Below are 22,078 nucleotides of genomic sequence, written 5' to 3' on the forward strand. Positions count from 1 at the left end.
ATTTAAACAAGCCTCTCCAAAGGTCTCTTTCACTATCAGTTTTGTTGCTTAGTTTCCATTACTATAATCACAGGTGGTTTGGAAATTTTTCCTGGATTTCCTTTAATTTCCAATACAAAAAAGCATGTGTGTGTGTGTGAGAGTGTGTGATGGGGAGTCAGTAACAACAAACATTCTGGGGTGGGGGAAATATTTCTAAAACTTTTGATTTGCATAGTTTGTTCCCTTAGTTACTGAATGCATGAACAAGCTAAGCTTTCCTACTTGTGGGATACCATATCCTGGAGACATATAACTGGGTCAAGTGTGTTCTGCAGCAGTGCAATCTAGCCCATATTTGTTAAACAATCTAGAGTAAGTGCAATTTATACCACAGGCTACTTCTATAATTACTGTGCTTTAAAATGGATTATTTCATTTTCACTTGAAACTGACCTACATATTAACGTATTACAATAATTACATGATTTGTGGTAAAGGAAATGGGTTTTGGCTCTTACAGAAGACTGCTGGAAGCAAGCTGCACTCTTTCAAGTGCATCATTGGTTTTAGTTTGTGTAGGATATGAAGTTTTGGCTTTTAGGAACTATGTTCCATTAAGCAGGTATCTGCTTTAACCATGATGCTTTGTTCTTGTGTAGGTGAAAACAAACCCACCTGTGGTGTTGAGAGCATATCCAGGCTCCAGGAGCACATTTTGCCATCTGTAGAAACTGTAATGAGATTGTGCGCATTCTGTGTTCCAACTACATTTACACAGTACACGGGATGCTGAAAATACATTAACACCAGGAATCAGAGAGTGCATTCTCACTTTTCAAAACCAAATTTCAATTTCAAATGTCAGAGATGTTGATTTAAGAAAGGATTAAACAGTCGCATACTGCCAACATAATACAGTGCTCACCTACTTGCCAGGTAGGAATTTAACTTTTGGTTGGAACTTTAAAGACACATTATGGTGGTGGAAGTTCAAAGCTTCATTTTACTCCATTGTAAAACAACTGAGTAATGCTGTGAAAATGCTGAATTCTGTGGACAAGATTTCACCACAGGGACACATCTGATTCTGCTGACAGCTTTTGATGCTGAAAATGACTTGCAGAGAGAAGCAAACCTTCCAAATGGAATGAAAATGTAGATTTTATTGGAGAAAACAGCTGCACAAGACTTGGACTTTGCCACAGTTTGGCTGCTATGCCAAATATTTTCAAATGTACTTCTATGGAAAAAATATGAACAAATCCACCAGCCTTCTTAATCATGAGCCAATTAATGTACTCAGATATATCAAAGGAAATCGGGAGTGACTCCACTAACCTATGGAGTTACTCCAGATTTACACCAGTGGAACTGAGAGCAAAATGTGGTCCATAGGCATAAAATGTGCCCATTTAACATGTTAGGATGTACACGGTACTTTTATTCTCAGGCATCGATACTTTGGGCTCCAAGCTATCATTTGACATCTGTTTGATGGCCTATAGGAAATGAGGTGCTGCTCCAAGCTCAGTTTCTAGTGGGCAAGTGTTCTCATCACCAAACCACTGTCACAACCAAGCACCCTTAGTAGCATTCTTCAAAGAATGGCCAGTGAGAATGAACTACCCTTTGGCCAGTACAGGCGGTCAGTCCAGATCAAGGATAACATGCATAGCTGTAGGGAAGTGTTGGGAAACTTGCACTGCTACTGTCTATTCAGTGCTTTTTTATGGATAAAGAGAAGACTTTGGTCTCTAGACATGGAAACTTTTCACTTTTCACTAGCACTACATTTAATTAAAGAAAATTAATTAAGGGCCAAATTTACTAGTGGCCTCAACTCAGCTCCCATCTATATTCATCCAAGTGAAGACAATCACTTGTGTGCACAATCATTTGTGCATAGAAATGAGGGAACTTACATAGCAATCTCCATTTAAGGTGTACAGCTGCAATTCCGCCCCCTTTGAAGTGAATGGCAAAACTTCCATTGACTTCAGTGGCGCAGGATCAGACCCTATATGTACAAATTCCATCATTTGTGTGAACAGGGGACAGGATGCTGAAGGCCTGTATGCACAAGTGATTGCCCTTGCAAATTAGTGCTAGTCACAAACAGAGGCCAGATTTGGAAAATTTGCCCCTAACGCTACATTTTTAAAGAAACCCCCTTAGGAAGCATCCTTCACTTGACCCCTCCTTGTGTACCAGTTAACATAGGAATAAAAACTGATGAGCACATATTGTTACATGGTAAATTTTGTCTGCTCAGCCTAAGTTGTAATGGGCATTTGTCCTTGTCACAAAATCACCTACAAAAATTGATAAAGCAGCCCTAAGGCTAGAATTGCAAGGATGGGAGGACGATATAGGTCAAGTTGGCAGGCAGCGGCCAGACTCATCGGGGCACATATTGCCAGACCAGTGGTACCTTCTTTGTAAAATGCCTGGCTCTAGTCAGAGCTGCCAGCTGTCTGTTTCATGAGTAATGAAATTCAAAAGATGTAAACAAAAGGAGCAAAAAAGGATGACCAACTGTACTTAGCAAAAACTGTAAATTGGCTCCTTCCTTTCACAGGAGAGATGCCAGCTTGTTTTTATTTATTTTGGAAATGAAATCATCATGCAGGAGCTTTTTGTGTTAATTAAAATTTCCTGTACTTCCAAATACAGCTGTGTTGTGGGTGTGAAAGGAAATTAGTGAGTATGCTGTGGTGGGGCTCTCCTTCCTGGGCACCAATCAGCAGGAATAAACTCTCAGGAATTTTTTAACAATGTTAACAACATGATCTGTATTTATTCAGCTAACTGAAGAGAGCAACAACAACTAAACACATGTTTTCATGGGGGATATTTGTTAAAATAAAAATAAACATTCAAACCAGCACCTAGCTGCTTACTGTACAAAAGAACAATTTTCTTGATTCAATATACTACTTTGCGTTTAACAGTTATGGGCATGAGCCTGCATTCTGCAAACCAGGACTTAATTTAAATTAGACAGGAATTTTGCCTGTCAGGATTGTAGGAATAGCACTTAATTTATGTTTATTCTGAAGCACAATCAAACTTCATGATTCCATGTTAGCTAAGGGTTTAAAAATGGTTATTTATACCTGTACACATAGTCACACAATTCACACTTACGAATAAACCAAGTCATCTAATTCTAGGTGTCATGCTCATACCATTATACGTTGACCTCTGCTACTGGGAAAATGATCCAAGTTTTCGAATATCATTCCCAGGTGGTATCATTTTGTCTAAAAATTGTTTTGGGCACATGGGAAGAACATGCCTTCCCAGTATTTTTTTCCTCTTCACTGAGTTTTGGGCCCCAATCACTCCATCTGCAATTATATTTACAGTTTCCTGCCTCTCGTTTCCTGGTCTCCCGTGTTACTGCATGACCACGTCAAGGCACAATGTTTTCTTCCATGCAGTTTGAGCAGTGTTAGTCCCCTCCCCTCCTCCCCTTACTGTTGACAAAAAGGACACAAACATTAGGGAAACTCAAAGTAATGGTGCAGCTGTGATCCATAGCATAACTGGGGCATTAGAGTCAGACAAAACAGATGATGAAAGAAATGTGGAGAACTGGATTCCTTTCCCTCTTCCAAACCCCAATAATTGCAGACCTGCCATTTTTCTAACATAAATGGCAATGCAGTTGTCTTATTTGTGCCAGAGTGAATTTTTGGCACTAAATTAAGTTTAATGATGGTTAGATATTGACTTTTAAGCCCAGGGATTACATTGTCATGACAAACTAAAGGCTGAAACTTGAACAGCAAATTACAAAGGTATAATCAGAGAATCACAGAAGTGAGAGGTGGAAAAGGTCTACTAGGTCATCTGATCTATCCCCCTGCCAGCACAGAATCATTTTCTTCCTTTGTCCAGTTCAGTTTCTTTATATTTCAGGTAATTGCCTATTGGAAGTTTATTCTGCAGCCTAAAAGTTCTCATCATTAAGAAATTTTCCTGATGTTCAGCCTACATACCCTTTGCTAAAATTCATCCCATTATTCCTGGTTGTTCTCCCTTATGTCCCCAGAATAATCCCTCCCCAGTTGGGGCTAAATCAGGCATTTAAGCTACTGCCGTGCCCTGCACCACCCCACAATGATTGTCCACAGTTGCTTGGGGTGTGTATGTCCATGCAATTAACTTCATTCTCATTACGAGGGCAGATTGCTTCCACAGTGTGCTGGCTCCAATCCATGGAGCAATTCAGAGTGGGTGCGGGGAGGAATCATGAACCCTGCCTTATCCGTATCCCTTTCTGGAGACTTATTCCCCAGGTGGACATCAGGAGCAAGTTGTCCTTGCACTCCTCACAGCACTGGACCATTATTGTGAGATGCCCTTGTTTGGACATGCAATGTGGGGAGACTTCCTGAACACCCAACCGCAGGCCATCCATCACCCTTGGCATGACACCCCTTGAGCACATGCAGGAAGCTGTCACCTAGCCTGTTTCCCATCCATTTTCCCCCCTTAAAAATCCATTCTCTTATTTTCTTGCATGTAACAAAAAACACAACATTGTAGAGATATCTCAGGCTAAGAGATCTGCACTTCTCTATTGAATGTTTCTTCACAATGACATCAAGCCTTACCGTATGAGCAGCAGCAGAAAGGGGTGTACGCTGAACTGGAGTCCTCCTGTGACTGCGATTATCCCACAGGACAATTTGGCCAGAGTATGTTCCACCAACAACCAGGTTGGGGTGAAAACGGGCAAAGCAGACAGACATCACGGAGGACTAGAGCGAAAACAGGGTAGAGAATGAAGGAGAGAGGTCAGTTCAATTGTCAGTCATCTGCATTTCTGTTCCTTAGGAAGCATGTTATAATCAATACTCTCAGGACTATAGTACCTGACTCTGTATTCTCTGTGCACCCAGGACTTCCAGTGAAGTCAAAGGGATCCTTGCAAAAAATGCAAGAATAGCCCCAATATTTGTAGTCCCATTGGTTCTGGAGAAAAAGTAAACAACAGGGCAGGCTTTAGGCACTGGTGATGAGAAACCACCATGTAAGATACCATATGTGAGATGATGATGGGAAAGTGCCTTCCTGGGCTTCTTTTTAAAAAATAAAACAAAACCCCAGTATTTCCATTTGCCTTGCACCCTGCATGGAGATCCTTGTCCCCCTTGCAATCCAACAGGGAGATCCTGGATCCCTCTTGCGCCCCCACCCCCTGGGAGACTCCTGCCTCCCCTCACTCCCCCACAGGAAGAACCATGCCCCCACTTGCTTGACCCTCAATATGTTTACCCTCCCCACTGGCTCCTGTGGCATTCTCCTCAGAGGACCACTTTAAAGCAATGCAAAAGATTCTGGGGAATGTTTGTGAGAGAGTGGATAGCCCCAATCCTTTCCTCATCTGGGGGGACATCTAGCTATGGCTCTGGGGAACACAGTAACTCAGACAATACCTCTTTATTGGGTCAACAAATACATTGTACAATACACAAGCTTTGGGGCCAAGAAGGTCCCTTCTGAGTTGCAAAAGGGCTCACTTTCCCTACCACTGTCACTTGGTCTTGAAGGAGCAATATTCCTTAATTTACTGAGGGCTGGACTTACTATTGGGCTATAGCTGAGGGGGTGTGGAACCAGGACCTGGTACCTCCCAAGCTACCCGATACGCTGCTCTGCAAGGCACTGTGAAGTTGGGGACACTGCTATGGCATTACTTCCTCTCTGTTCTCTCCAGAATAATGTGCAGCCTCGAGTCTACCAGGGAACAGTCCCTGCACTCCTCATTTGTGTAAAACAAAGCACCAAGCAAGTTGGACTCTTCTAGGTTCCATTATTCTCTCCTTAAGGAGCTATGTTCCATTTCTGATGTCTCTGATTCTGGGTGCCTGGCCTTCATTTTATGGAAATTGGAAAACAAAAGTTACTACCACTATATAATTTTCTGAGAATTCCTATACAAGTAAAGACTTGGTTTGCAAAAAAAGATGCAAATGTCACTTTCCTCAGACAACCCAGGGGGACAAGTTTTAGCCTAACTGATCTGTTGGTTATCATTAGAGTGTCAATATGACAGTTAAGGGTCACAATTATTTTCTTTTACTTTCAGACTGTTTCACACGAATGGCAACTGGGAAATTACCAGTAACACACTTATCTGTTATATGTTAATGGTTAGATATTTTAAATTGGTGAGAAATGACAAATTAATCCATTGTATTCAGTAATTAAATATACATAAATTATCATGCTTCAGTTGCATGAACTGAGCTACCAACATTAAGGTAAACTTTGTTTAAACAAGTTGGTTGCATAATTAAAGACATGGGAATTGCCATACTGGGTCAGACCCATGGTCCCACCAGTCCAGTGTCCTGTCTCTGACAGTGGCCAGCACCAGATGCCGCAGAGGAAGGTGTCAGAACTTTGCTGTAGGCAAATGTGGCATAACTTGTCTTTCAAATTAGGTCTCATCCTGGTCTCTAATAGTAAGAGATTGGCTTAAGATCTGAAGCATGAGGTGTAATAAACCTTCCAAAATTTTTATCATTAACTATAACAACTCTGGATTGCCACAATTTGGATGAAATAGAATAAACTGAGCTGTCCCAATTAAACAGTTTCTACTGAACTAACACTGATATATCCAATTTAGATTCTATAAAGCTATATAACGAGGCTCTAAAATAATTCAGTTGAAATATTCACAGTGAATGGTAATATAATCTAGGGATGGCCAATCCTATACATTTGACCTAGCTGTCTCCAACACAGTGAAACAGTCTAACACTATCTCCTTCTCCCTAGTTCTCATGGGTGTTCTCCCTGACCTCTCTGACCCCTTTCCTTCTCCACTAAAGCTTTCATGTGGTTCTACGCTGTTATTCTTGCCTGTTTTAGCTCACTTCCAGCTGTGCAGTGGAGCATAATTATTTTATGGTGAGTTACAACATCAAGAATGAAGATTTCATCAATTTCAAAAATGACTCTTAGACTTTTATATAACTTTATATAAAAATATTCGTAGTACTACAGCATCATGATGCACTTAAAAATCAAGTATGATTCAGATGCCATGCAACTTCCAGAGATCCCCCAGATGTTATAATTAAAAGAACCCTACATCACACATTCTACATTTTATCTCTTTATGTAATGGCTTTGTGAGTTGTTTTAATCAACCCATCACATACTTTGTAACTAAGAAGACAGCTCTTCTGACATGCAGTGATATAGCCAGATGATTCTAAAATAATCTGGTTGAACCGCTAGATGTACACCCACAATGGGTGTAAGACTACACTTATATTTTAAGAAACCTAAATTCAAACAGTCATTCCACAACAAAGTTCTTAGCTTGCCTGAAACAAACTTGGAGATTCTGATGTGAGGCAGAGAAACCAAGCAGACGGTGTATTTTTAAATGTTGTGTTTTCATGGTTAGAATGTTTTTGAATCCAGAATCCCAGAATACACTTGGATGGTGAAGATATAAACTGCCAAAGTGTGTTTTTCATAAAGTTTGAAAATAACCCTTTGGTATGACTCTGACTTAGAAAAAAAAACATTGCTTCTAGTTTTACACATCCTTCCAAAGTAACTCACATTTTTCAGATGATGAAATGTTCATGTCCTTTTAATTATGTCAGTAACATTTTTCCATTGAAGAGAAAATCCTTTCAAATATTAGAATTTACCAATTTAAGGACCCCATTCTACTGTACTTAATAAGATGATTGTTCCCCTGAAGTCCATGGGAGTATCCACATGAGTAAGGGCTGCCTCCATTTAGCTATTTTAAAAACAAAGGGTTCACTTCTTAGCCTTAATAGGAGAGAGCTGCAAGCAGTTTGGGCAACCCTGTGCTTGAGCAGAGCAGCAGAAATCATTCCAAGTGATCCTCCTCTTGCTTCCAGACTCAAATACATAGGGCCTGATCTTGCTCCCACTGAAGTCAGTGGGAGTTTTGCTATTGACTTCAAAGGAGCAGGAGTCATCTGATGGTCAGCATTAAAATAATAATAATAATGAACAATTCTTTGTGCTTCTGTGACATCTTTCAATAGAGAATCTCTAAGCACCTTCCCAACATTAACCAATGGAGCATCCCAACATTTCAATGAAGTAAGTTGCAGCAACCATGGAGCCACCTCTTGTTGATGAATATAGCAGCTAGTTTAATGGCACACCACATCACCTCACAAAATGTTAGGGCAGGAAGGCAAGGAGAATACCATACCCAGCTCCCACTGATGGAAGAATTTAGGCAGCTAAAATTACACAAATTAGGTTATTGGGGTTAACAACTCTATACTCACTCAAAGTACAGAGGAACATTTAGTGACCACAAGTGGTCAGGGCCTCCAGCAAACCAATGAACGCTATCACTAGGGTGGGACATTGTTGCTATAACAACAAATGCAATTGGTTCAGTGTCATGAACTGAATTATCACCCATTCCTGTAGCACCGAGATGTTCCCAACAAGGTCAGACCCAGTGCAGGCCAGAAGATGTGATAGGACCAGCACAAAACCTACCAAAACCAAAGATAATACCTTCACGGCTACCTTCATGTCTGAGACTAAATGTAAATATAGAGCATGATGTTCAAGGTGCCTTATTCTGACTGCCAAACCCAGAATGGCAATTGAGTTATTGTCTTATTTGAATGAACACAAAAGAACATTGTTCCAAGTAGGACTAATATTATTGAAAGAACTGGAAGACCAAAGACGTAACAGATACTACAAAAGATGTTCCACATTGGACTATTCCAGACAATGTTTTCTAAAAACTATTTTGTAACAATCATATAAAGGCTAAACATTGTATAAATCCTGTGCTGAAACCTGTGCCATCAATAGATTATGTACCCACAGAGAGCACTACAGACTGCGGAATACTGTGGCATGAATGTCAATGAACTGAAGGGCCAGTCATGTGTACCCAGTCATACACACTTTATGGCTGTGGCATGTGCTCTGGATTGTGCCTGATCTTATGTGGCATTGTACAACACAATTTAGTTGATATTTAGTGGCCAAGAAAGGGACGTAGTACATAGAAGTGTTTGCTGAATCTATTATTTTTCTTACTTTTTCATCAGATTATTTAATGTCTTAGGCAGCCATTTATGGGCTAAAATAATGCGGGATTCAGCTTTGGCCTGTATTTCAATTCCTGAGTGCTGGAAATAAAGTAGAACAGATTTCACATTATTTTCCCCCATAAATAGATCGGTGAGCCTTTATTTCAAAGTTTTTTGGGGGGGGTCTATGCAAATGCCCCTATTTTCTGATTTACTTAATTCCCCAAGAATGCATGACCATACTATGCATACCTATCATTTTACATATATTCATTCCTCTCACAAGCATGAGAGAAAGACAATTTAACTGGTGTCTGAAAACAGTTACAGACAGGAAAACTGAACCCATTTTGCTCAACCCAGAAGTCTACCATTTAAAAGGATGGAAGTTGAATTGTCGTAGACTGCCTATTTCTGAATTTACTCATGCAGAGTGGTTTTTCTTATTTTTTTTTCTTACCCAATTCTAGAGAGTAGATAATAGGAGGGAAGGATGGAGAGTTTTGCAGAGAATGTAATGTGGACAATTTACCATATGCATATAGTACTTACACATTATGGTGATGGGTCAGAGAGACACAGAGAGAGAGAGAGAGAGAAAGAGACATGCCACTTACAAACTACAACCATGTTTTCTTGACCAATACCTTCAGTACCCATAGGCCGAGATTCGAGCCAAAACATTCAGATCCAAACTTAGATCTAACTGGGAGCAAGTGCATGTTGAATAATGGAGTGCCCAGTATGAAATCTGTGGGAGAGAGGGTTACTTTTTTAAAATGAAGAAATGCTGTGGTGAGGTGAGGGTTATTTTTTCAAAACCATGCTGGAGTTCCTCTTCCTCTTCCCCTTCACTCCATCCTCTATCCTGGGTTCTCAAATTTTCATGTGCAAATTTTCAAAAATGTACGCAAATATGCAATCTACTGGTTTTTGCTTTCTGGATGTTGGTGGGTCTTCTATTGGTTCCCAATCACTGCTACTGGGTTTTGTGACTTGTACTTTAGGCTTCACCTCCATATCTCAAAGATGAACCTTGCTGCAAGGTCCCAGAGTGGTGCTGCTACCTGACTTGCATTCCATCATGCCTGTTCTATCACATAAAAGAGTGTGGACTGCTCTCACAATTGCTAGATTTGAGGATTCCGGTTAGCCCAGGCTTCACTGGGGTTAGAGAACTGCACAACTGAATGGGAGGCTGCAGGCACTGGTTAGAACAGCTGGGGATTTTAGTTGGCAAACTAGTACATTTGCTCACAAAGTTTTAAAACTTCTGCCTGAGGCTGTAAACATCAAGAGAATTGTGGGAAACTTAATTTAAGAAATAAAACATGATACGGTTGCACTATAGTCACAGCAAAGTGCAGGCTCCGTTCAGACAAAAAGTTACACATACCTTTCGATAACTGTGGACTAAGGGAGCAAGGTGCCACATCCTGGCACCTATTTTACCCTGGACACAGAGGGAATGCTACAGAGACAATAGGAGTGGCAACTTTGTTCAGATGTCTTTCTCTCCTGACTCTACGCCCCTGCACTCAATTTAAACAGGCCCACAACTCTCTTTAAGTGGCTGGCAAAGCTGTTTTTTATTTTAGAAAATTAATCCAGACCAGTTTTGGATTAGTGATGGCATATCCCCTTAACCACAGATGCTCAGGACAGACAGTCATTTGGATTTTCCTGACTGGGAAGCCTGACCTCAGTACCCACATCAGATGTGCACAGGGCCATAGAAACTGGCTGCCTACGCTCATGTCCATATATTTAGATGGCACTGTGCCCAGCCACCAGTTGAACAATTTCACGCAGACGTGGGTGCTAAATAATAATGACTTTAAATGGACTACAGAGACTGCATTTTGTGAGGTCTCTTGTGCAGGAAATCATTCCCCTAAAGCAGCACCCATGATGGTGCCAGGTGCCTACATTTGATGACATCTGATGGGCCACAAAAGAATATTTCATGAGTGATCAGTGGCGTTCACAGGCATTTCTATCTGCCAAGAAGCCAGATTATATTGCAGCAGGCACCTCTGAAGTCTACCTAGTATGAACGTGCATATGTGAATGGGCATTACTGCCTGTACATGGGGATGCTAAGCTTCCTCTGGTGCAGCCGCCACCCTGCCACCGGACACCTGGGCTGTAGTGGCCCGACCTGCACTCTGCCTCTTCCCTTCCCTGTTCTGCCCCTTCCCCAAGGCCCCCCCTACCTGCTGCTGCTGCCTGGTGAGTCCCTCCTCTCTTCTCTTCCACTCCACCCCACCCTTTCCAGAGGTCCCTGCCACTCGTCACATCCCTCCTCTCCTCCACCCCTCTCCCCGCGAGACCCGCTCCATCTGCCACGTCCCTCCTCACCCCCCCACCTCCGCGAGACCTCCCTGCCTGCCAATCACCGCATCCCTCCTCACCCCCCCCCCGTCCCCGCGGGCTGAGCGGGGTCTAGGGCGGAGCAGGGGGCAGGGCCTGGGGTAGAGCAGCGGTGAAGGGTGGGCGGGGCCACGGGTGGAAGAGGTGGGACAGGGAGGTAGCCTCCCCCAGGGGAAGCTTCATTCTCCACCCATGTGCCTCTAGGTACCATCCTGAAGGTAATTCCACAAAAGACAGTACCAGGAGACAAAACGAATAACAAAGGAGTGCTACAGAGCCCAAGATGCATGTCATGTATTGCATGTCATATGCAAGTATAATGTATTCTTGAGGAGGTGAATCTGATTCCTTGCTTGAGACCCAGTGAAATGAACATCCGATGAAGTGAGCTGTAGCTCACGAAAGTGTATGCTCAAATAAATTTGTTAGTCTCTAAGGTGGCACAAGTCCTCCTTTTCTTTTTACTGTTCTGTGACTAATGAAGGGATACTATAGACATACTTGGACCTTCAAGGTAGGCAACAAAGGCTGTCCATAAATAAAATACCCATCAACCCATATACCAAATAAAATCCTTCTCCCAGCCTCTCCCTGTCTTAAAGGACCAAGGATTGAAAAGCAACATAGAGACATAGCAAGATCAAATCAGACCAGTGATTCACCTAGTCTGGCATCCTGTCACCAACAGATGCTTCAGAGGAAGGTGCAAGAAACTCAGCGTAGGCAGTTATGGGATAATCTTCCCCCAGAAAAAGTTTCTCCTAAACCTTAGTGCTAGAAGCATGAGAAGCTGTTTCCCTTCCAAGCCTCTTATTTATCTTTAATATCAACCACTATAATTCTGGATATTCATGTTACCCATTTAAATGTTTAAGTTAAGCAGAGATGGGGCAGGAACCTGGATCTGTGGGGTGTCAGGCAGGCAGCCACCACCTCCACATTATTACCCAGCAGCCATAGGGTAAGGCTGCATGCACTACCATATAGACACTGTGGAGATAAATACCACAGGAAATACCTCCTCAGAAGGCAGAACTGACACCTTCTCTTGTCATCCCCTATTGGTCCAGGCACCCTCATTAAACCCAGGAGAAGTTTCAGGAAGCATCTGTGCTACAAGGAGGGCTCCCCTGACAGCTGTAGTGATGGACCTGCCACTTGGGTTGGTCTTGGACTTCTATCCCTGGGCTCCAGCTCTTGGTTTCTGACTCCAGCTCTGGCCTTTAGTGCTGCTCCTGGCCTCTGACTGACACTGTTCTGTCCCGTAGGCCTGACTGCCCAAAGCGCAGTCATGACAAGCCCTTTTTGAATCCTACAAAGCTCTTGGCTTCAATGCCATCTTGTGGCAATGAGTTCCATGGGATAATTCTGCATTATATGGAAGAATCTCCTCTTTCCTCAGTTTGGAATTTGCTACCTTTCAGTTTTGCTGGATATCCCCTTGTTCTTGTATTAGAAAACAGGGGGACTAGAAGTTCTCAATCATGGAATTCACACTGCAATCAACAGAAGTCCTGCACAAGATACAAATGCAGAAAAGACAAGATATGAACTGTGGCTACAAGGGGAGATTTCTCCCCTTAGCATTCAACAACATACCTACTGAAAGCCATTGGGCAGGAAGACCACGGGCTGATCTACATGAGAAAGTTAGTGTGCAGCAAGCTTGTGTGTGGATTTACAGCATGCAAGCTACTCCAGAGTAACTCTCCATGTGGACACCCATACTGCACAATAGGCTAAAGCGCACCAAAGCATTCTCAGCACACACTAGGAGTGTCCACATTGGGAGTTAGTGTAAAGCAGCTAGTGCAGTGGTTCTCAACTAGAGGTCCGGGGCCCTGTGGGGGGCCACAAGCAGGTTTCAGGGGGTCCGCCATGTGTGGCCGGTGTTAGATTCACTAGGGCCCAGGGCAGAAAGCCAAAGCCCCGCCGAGCAGGCCTGCAGCCTGGGACCCTGAGCCCCGAACATCCAGGGATGAAGCTGAAGCCTGAGCAACTTAACTTTGTGGGTCCCAGGTAATTGCCCTGCTTGCTACCCCTTAATACTGGCCCTGGCTTTGAAACGGAGAAAAACAGTTGTTGTGGCACAGGTGGGCGGTGGACTTTGCATATGGGGTGGTGGCGCAGGCTCAGAAGGAAAAAGGTTGAGAACCCCATATCTAGTACACTGTAAATTCACACCCGAGCTTGCTGTGTACTAACAGACAAGCCTTGGGTAGTTTATCTGTGGTCCTCACCTTCCTTAAAATGTCTGTGTTGCTTTGCAATATGAAACTGAACAACCCTCTTCTTGATATTATGCCCACTTGTCATAAATATAAAGGGAAGGTTAAACCCCTTTAAAATCCCTCCTGGCCAGAGGAAAAATCCTCTCACCTGTAAAGGGTTAAGAAGCTAAGATAATCTCACTGGCACCTGACCACAATGACCAATGAGGAGACAAGATACTTTCAAAAGCTGGGGGGAGGGAAAAACAAAGGGTCTGTCTGTGTGATGCTTTTGCCGGGGACAGAACAGGAATGGAGTCTTAGAATTTAGTAAGTAATCTAGCTAGATATGCATTAGATTATGATTTCTTTAAATGGCTGAGAAATTAAGCTGTGCTGAATAGAATGGATATTCCTGTCTGTGTGTCTTTTTGTAACTTAAGGTTTTGCCTAGAGGGATTCTCTATGTTTTGAATCTAATTACCCTGTAAGGTAGTTACCATCCTGATTTTACAGAGGTGATTCTTTTTTACTTCTTTTCAGAAACTGAATGCTTTTTCATTGTTCTTAAGATCCAAGGGTTTGGGTCTGTGGTCACCTATGCAAATTGGTGAGGATTTTTACCAAACCTTCCCCAGGAAGTAGGGTGCAAGGGTTGGGAGGATTCTGGGGGGGAAAGATGTTTCCAAACAACGCTTTCCTAATAAATAAACCCAGATAAACGTTTGGTGGTGGCAGTGGAAGTCCAAGGGTAAAATAGTTTGTAGCCTGGGGAAGTTTTAACCTAAGCTGGTAAAAGTAAGCTTAGGTGGTTTTCATGCAGGTCCCCACATCTGTACCCTAGAGTTCAGAGTGGGGAAGGAACCTTGACACCACTGAATTCAGTGGAAAACCTGCATTGACTTTAATGGTGCAGGTTTGAGACTGGAGCTGAGCAAGGTGGTTTCTTCCTCAAAACACACTTGGCTCTTAACAAATAATAAAAAGGCTTGGATAGTATAAGTTAGAAAGATACTGGAAAGCCTCCAGTCTCAAAAGAAGACGTGATGGACCAACTGATGGGGGGAGAGAGGACAGTTTGCTTCAAGACTACACAACCCATTATTGTACCAGGCTGAGCAAAGGGCAGAAGAGGCAGCAATAGCTGTGTAGTCAGTTTTCTCAAATAGTTCTGAAAACATAACCAAAGAGACAAGCAAAAAAAATTTCACCCTGTACAAAAGAATCTCTGTGCTGTGATGCATACTTGAAAGGGCTGATTCTTAGGTTGTGGAAGCCTTTAACGCAAAGACTCTCTGCATTCCCCCACCTCCACATCCCTCTACCTCTCCCTCTCCCTGTAAGGAACTGTAAAATGGCATCCGAAAGGATTTTGCACAATTATTTGTGGTATCAGAGGAAATTCAGTTTTTACTAAAAACTAAATAAAAGCAGCTGATATCCTTCACATATTTTTACAAAAACAAACACTTCTTCAAACCAAATGTCAGAATCCCATTTAATTAAAAAAGGGAAGTTTATGCTTGGGTATGGTGTGTGTTGACATCTATCCCTTTGATTTACAAGAGTATGGACTGGAAGGAACAGATTGCTTTATTCAAGAGAAAAAAGGAGGGAGGGGGCCCAGTTTGACAGGAAAGAGTGTAGGTTGCATTAACTTCAGTGCTTGTTAAAACATGAAGGATTAATGGCAAAAAGGGAGGGAGGAATTGTGAATGTCTCCAGTTTAGGATCTTCAGAAATGTTTGGGGTTTCTAAGAATGTCTCACCCAACCACATAAAAGCTACAGCAAGAGACTCAGCCACACGACTGCTCTAAATCCAAAGCTGGTACTTCTCCATTTCTACCATCAGACCAACTGACTTGAAATGTAGCCACAAATTAAATTTATTTTTATTGAAAAAGTACTAAGTTCTTTAAAAGAAGGCAAACAGCATGTCAGGAAACTCAGCTGCTTCTTAGAGAGGTTTACAAGGCAGGTATGCAACAGCTCTGACATCCAAGCATATTGTATAGCAGCTGTATTTGAGCACAGTGGCCGATGAAGTGAGCTGTAGCTCACAAAAGCTTATGCTCAAATAAATTTATTAGTCTCTAAGGTGCCACAAGTACTCCTTTTCTTTTTTATTTTAAAAAGGGCATCCATTTTTGTACCTATAAATTCAACTAAGGGCACAAATCTGAGGTTTTGCACATTAAGCTGTGTGTCTGCAGGTGCAAACCATGTAGTTAAAGAACACATCAGATCTACACCCACAAACTGCTCCTGAGAAAAGGGAACCTGAGCTTTAGCTCTTTAAAAAATACATTCCTTAATGGTATTCAGCTTCATAAGCCAAAGCTATGAAATAACAGCAAAACTGTAAGTATGCAGTCTTTTCTGAACATCATTCTGAGATTGTTAGTTTGAGAAGCATTGAGAAATAATAATGAGAACTTCTTATAAGCATAGCACATCAAGACAAGTGTGTTTTGTACCTTACTTAATAGGAGATTGTGCTTAAAGCTCATGAGGCTATTAAAGTGCTTAATGTTAAGCATTAGCTTAAGAGTTTTACCTAAACAGGACATGCGTGCTCAGGACTGAGCCCTTAATCTCCCTGTCCCACAGTTCCCTATTTGTTAAAGGAGGAAGATAACACTTCCTTTGTTTATCTTTTTAAGTAGGCCATAATCCTATAAATGGGACTCCTCACACCACTGAAGTTAAGCACTTATTGGTATTTGCGGGATTGGAACGTTAGATTGTAAATTCTTTGGGACAGGGACTCTCTCTCTATCTGCGTGTAAGCTGTCTCGCTCAATAGGCTCTCAGTTGAGGTCTCTATGCACTACCATAATGATAAAATAAAATAATTCATAACATTTACTCAGCCCATCAATAAGGAAAGTCAGACACTTAGAAGCAGTTTGTACCCTGAATAAATGGAATTGCTTTTGAAAAAAGTGGGCAACATTTGCAGCTGACTTACACATTGAACAACCCTTTAGAAATGGGGAGGGTTGCACATGGTATATGGCAAACCAGTGTGTTTAGTTTTCCATTGACTGTTCTGATTCTGCTGCCAGCGGTGGCTATTTTGGTAAAACGTGATATCAATTTTATGTCATCGGCAGTATGGGAACCCAGTGTAAGAGAATATAACCTATTTCCGACCTGCTTCAATACGGGCCCAACCATTGAAAAATGTCAAATATGTAAATAAATTGTTTTAATGATCACCTTATGACTGTCACACTAAAACAAACAAAGTATTTATAGTCTCTGTAAAGCACTGCATGGCCACACACTGATCCATTCATGTATTAATTTAGATTTTGATTTAAAATAAAGCAACTCCACATCAATAGATGCCCATCCAAAGCTCTGGGCACCAGTGACACAATTTAAAAACACAATACTAAAGGAACTGCAACATAAATCATCCAAAGCAGCAGCCCGTCCTCTTCTTCCAGCCCTACCGTACATTGTCTAATTGCAGTGAGGAGAAGCCAGCTTTACAAAAGTATGTCGGTGCCTAAAGATGCAGATAGGCATCTAGTGGGAGTTTTGTAAACCTAAAAACCTGTGTAAAGCTGCTCCTAGATCAATACAAATTAAACAAATGTCTTTTTTTAAAGCAACATGGCTGTCAGCAGCCAGGGATTCAGCAATGCCAAAAAGTATTGACACCAAATGCATTTCATAGCTAATTCACAGTGAGATGTGCATCTTATCTTTTGAACTTCTCTCGACTGTTTGCCAGAGAAGATGTGTACAGCTTTCTTTTCATGTGCTGGTAAAATAATGCTACACTTTTCATTTTTGTCATTACATATTTTATTGAACTGGGCTTCTAATGTTAAAGGGTTAAGTACAACACAGGTAGCTAAAAAGGAAGGCCCTCAGCCTGTCAATGAACCCCATTCTACCCTGGTGAGACCACCCTCCTTTTAAGTAAGCGGTAATTCAATCTGCATGTTACCTCAGTTGTGTTTGGGCTTCATCCAAGCTAAGAAAATCAGTGTGATAAATTATCAAGAATTGTCTGCAATAATTCACAAAGGGCCCATAACTGAACTGAAACAAAAGATCTTAAGTTTGACTTTATAGCTCCATTTGAAATGCTTTACTCTTCATTCCCAACAGGTCATAAAGAAATATGAAAATTCTTTGTTTTCTCCTACTCACCATAACTGCTTAAAGACAAGGTCTGGTGTAGAATTTCAGGGCCAGTTTGATTAAAACAACTGACAAATACTGTAGCAAAATATTCTTAAATCAATCCCACATTCAAAAATGCTACTTCCACTAAGACCTGAAAATATCTGTTTTCATCCTTATGTGCAGTCCCTGATTTATGTAGTGAATATATTTTAATATAAGTAAAAGCTGATGATACAAGATTAAATAGATACCTTAGTTATTCTCTTTCATTACCTCTACAGCTCACTTTTTCAAACACTACAGAATGTACTGTATTAAGTGCCAAAAGTGTTCTAAAAGATACAGTATATTTATTTTTGGACAACTTTTCAAAAGGGGCCTCCTATGCATGCTCAAAGTCATACTTACATTATTTGTGAATTACCTGTGCCTGCAGGTGATAGAATTTACAGAACGTGAGCAGCACCCATTTGTACAGAAATGGAAGGAGTTCAAGTTAGTTGACTTTGGTCAAACCTGTTCACCGTCAGATTTGTTTATTCACCAAAGACTTAGTGATAGGAACATTTTATGCACTCTAAAATAGAGTCAGTGACTCATAGATTCAAACATTCATAGATTCCAAGGCTAAAAGGGATCATCAGTAGTCTGACCTCCTCTATAACCCAGGGCATGGAACTTCCCCCCGAAAATTCCTAAAGCAGATCTTTTAGGAAAACATCCAATCTTGATTTAAAAATTATCAGTGATGGAGAATCCACCACAATCACTTGTTCCAATGCTTAATTACCCTCACGGTCAAACATTTACACGTTATTTCTAGTTTGAATTTGTCTAGCTTCAACTTCCAGCCATTGGATCATGTTATACTTTTCTCTGCTAGATTGAAGAGCCCATTATTAAATATTTGTTCCCCATGTAGTTACTTACAGACTGTAATCAAGTCCTTAATGTCTTTGTTAAGCTAAATAGATTGAACTATTTAAGTCAATCACTGTAAGGCAGGTTTTCTAACCCTTTAATCATTGTTGTGGTTCTTCTCTGAATCCGCTATTATTTATCAACACTGTTCTTGAATTGCAGGCACCAGAACTGGGCACAATATTCCAGCAGCAGTCACACCAATGCCAAATACAGAGGTAAAACCACCTCTCTATTACTCACATTCCCCTATTTATGCATCTCAGTATCACATTAGGCTTTTTGGCCTCAGTGACACAGTGGGAGCTCATGTTAAGCTGATTATCCACCATGCCCCCCAAATCTTTTTCAGAGTCACTGCTTCCCAGGACAGAGTCCCCCAATCTGTAAATATGACTGACACACTATATTCTTAGATGTATACATTTACATTTAGCCTTATTAAAATGCATATTGTTTGCTTGCATCCAATTTACCAAGCAATCTAGGTAACTCTCAATCAGTGACTTGTCCTCTTCAATATTTACCACTCCCCCAATTTTTTTGTCATCCGCAAACTTTATCAGTGATGATTTTATGTTTTATTCCAAGTTTTTGATAAAAAATGTTAAATAGCCTCGGGCCAAGAACTGATCCCTGTTGGACCCCCCTGGAAACATACCTGCTCTATGACTATTCCCTGATTACAATTCCATTTTGAGACCTATCAGTTAGCCAGTTTTTTAATCCATTTAATGTGTGCCATGTTAATTTTATATCATTCTAGATTTTTAATCAAAATGTCATGTGGTTCCAAGTCAAATGCCTTACAGAAGTCTAAGTATATTATGTCAATATATTACCTTTATCAACCAAATTTATAACCTCATCAAAACAAGATATCAAGTTAGTTTGACGGGATATATTTTCCACAAACCCATGTTGATCTGCATTAATTACATTACCCTCCTTTAATTCTTTATTAATCAAGTCCCATATCAGCCACTCCATTATCTTGCCCAGGATTGATGTCGTCAGGCTGACAGGCCTATAATTACCCAGGTGATCCTGTTAACCCTTTTCAAAAATTAGAATATTAGCTTTTTTCCACTTTTCTGGAACTTCCCCAGTGCTCCAGGACTTATTGAAAAACAACATTAATGGTCAAGTGAGCTCCTCAACCAGCTTTTTAAAAATTCTTGGATGCAAGTTATCTGGACCTACTGATTTTAAAATGTCTAACTTTAATAGCTTCTGTTGAACATCCTCTAGGCATACTAGTGGAGTGGAAAAGAATATGATGAGACTGTATCATCTGTTTTTCCCCAAATACAGAACAGAAATATTTATTGAACACTTCTGCCTTTTCTGCATGTTTATTGATAATTCTACCATTTCCGTCTAGTAATGGACCAGTGCTTGAGAGGTGCATATCCAAAGTTGCATAGACACAAACGGAGGCCAAGTTGGCGCCACTTTGAAAATATAGCTCTTCATACATTTTGCACAGAATGAATCAGATTTTTTAAGGTATTTTATTTTAAAAATCTGGCCCATTGTAACCTTTAGGAAAAGCCTGATCCAAAATACACTGAAGTAATTGAAATGTTCCCTTTGGCTTCAATAGGAATTGGATTGGGCCCTAAGTCTTTGGGTGCATAAATAAATATAACAAAGAAAACAAAATGTTGTTGATCACTATCAACTGAATGAGCTCATCTGACATTGTCCTGAAGTATTCCACCATCACCTTCCTCGGGCAAAAGCTTGAGTAAACAGATGCCTACTTAACACTAGTCCCCAAAAGCTAACAGAGTTGGGCTTTATCAGACCAACAGGAGTAGCAAATTCCATACTCAAAGTGACTGTTAACAGAAGCACTAACTGATCTCAGCTGACATAACAGGACTATGGAAACCATCAATCAACCCATGTAGCTCTTCATAGGTGAAAATCAAAACCTTTAAGTGAAGCCAGAAATAAACTGGGAACCTGCACAGACTTTAGAGAACAATTATACTAAGTTCTTTATAGCTAAAACTTTGAATAATGCATATTATCCCATGCCCAATAGACTTCAAGAGTAGCCTTATGCAGAACACCTTGCAATAAATCTGCAGGCCACAAAGTCATTCATAACTGTGGCAGGGTCAGGTCAGAAGTAAGGCTGAAACCTTCTGGCCAGATTCAGATACAAAACAGCACTTCTAACCACTGCTATTTCTTGCAAAACCAAGAGAAGTCAGGGGTCCAAAAGTACCCTTAGATTGTGAACTTCACTGACCATGGGTGAACTTACTCCCTGAATAATGAAAACACATGCCTCCTGCCATACCTTCTCCATACCTACCAGTATCACTTCCATCTGGACTGAGCTTTTGTCAACTTGTTCTTATCCAAGCCACCATACGTACTGAGAGCATTGCAGTCCAAACCAGCTCATCCTCTCCTCTAGTGATCTCTGGCACACATTGAAGACGCAGGAGCAGAGGCTGATTAAGGTTTACTGGGGCCCTGGGCAGAAAGAACATTTGGGCCCCCCATAGTCTGGGGGCCCAGGAGTGCCAGAACTGTGGAGGCGGCAGGAGGGCCATGCCCACCCACTTTTTTACATGGGCATAGTAGTCTTGGGCAGGCACAGAGAAGCAGTGGCAGGGGCTGCGCTTTGTGGCTGGGTGATCAGGAAAGCACTTACTTGATCACATGCTCAAGTCCATCCTTATTTAGGAGAATGCTTAACCATATGCTTAACTTAAGAACCTAGTTAAAGTTAAGTAAGTACTTCAGAGTTTTTCTAAACAGGGATGCTGTCTTGAATCAGGGCCTCTGTAGAGAGGTGTCTCCACATGGGGATGGGGTGGCAGAGTGGGCTTAGTTGAGAGGCCCTTACATTCAGGTGATCCCTGGTGGGCAGAAAAGTCTCTTGGTGGCTACTGACGTATTTGAGGCTGCATTAAGTTACACTTGGGGCCAAACTGGCTCCTGGATAACCTCAGAGTTAAGGGGGAAGGAAGAGAAGCCCATAGGAGGTATAGAGCCTCCTTTATATCTCCCAAAGACCTTTGAGTCCTATGTGGAGTGGAGCTTGGCTGAGCCAATTTATGTTTTTCCAGGAATAGATATCAGATGACTTTAATAGACTCATAGACTTCAAGGTCAGAAGAGACCATTATGATCATCTAATCTGACCTCCTGCACAATGCAGGCCACAGGATCACACCCACCCACTCCTGTAACAAACCCTTAACCTATGTCTGAGCTACTGAAGTCCTCAAATCATGGTTTAAAGACTTCAAGGAGCAGAGAATCCTACAGCAAGTGACCCATGCCCCATGCTGCAGGGGAAGGTGAAAACACCCCAAGGCCTCTGCCAATCTGCCCTGGA

At 41.5% G+C, this 22,078-nt stretch overlaps 1 protein-coding gene across 7 annotated transcripts in view; it reads right to left on the minus strand.

The window, feature by feature from the left end:
• DYNC1I1 (dynein cytoplasmic 1 intermediate chain 1) overlaps positions 1-22,078 on the minus strand; it is a 255,231-nt gene that overhangs the window by 52,100 nt on the left and 181,053 nt on the right. For all 7 annotated transcript variants that reach the window (XM_074945884.1, XM_074945881.1, XM_074945885.1 and 4 more), the window contains 2 exons: positions 4,605-4,751; positions 658-771 (listed from right to left, as the gene is read on the minus strand). In XM_074945884.1, the coding sequence (XP_074801985.1) occupies positions 658-771; positions 4,605-4,751 (261 nt within the window). The remainder of the gene's footprint in view (positions 1-657; positions 772-4,604; positions 4,752-22,078) is intronic.

The sequence above is a fragment of the Natator depressus genome, chromosome 2 (genome assembly GCF_965152275.1).
Source record: "Natator depressus isolate rNatDep1 chromosome 2, rNatDep2.hap1, whole genome shotgun sequence".
Classification (NCBI taxonomy): domain Eukaryota; kingdom Metazoa; phylum Chordata; order Testudines; family Cheloniidae; genus Natator; species Natator depressus.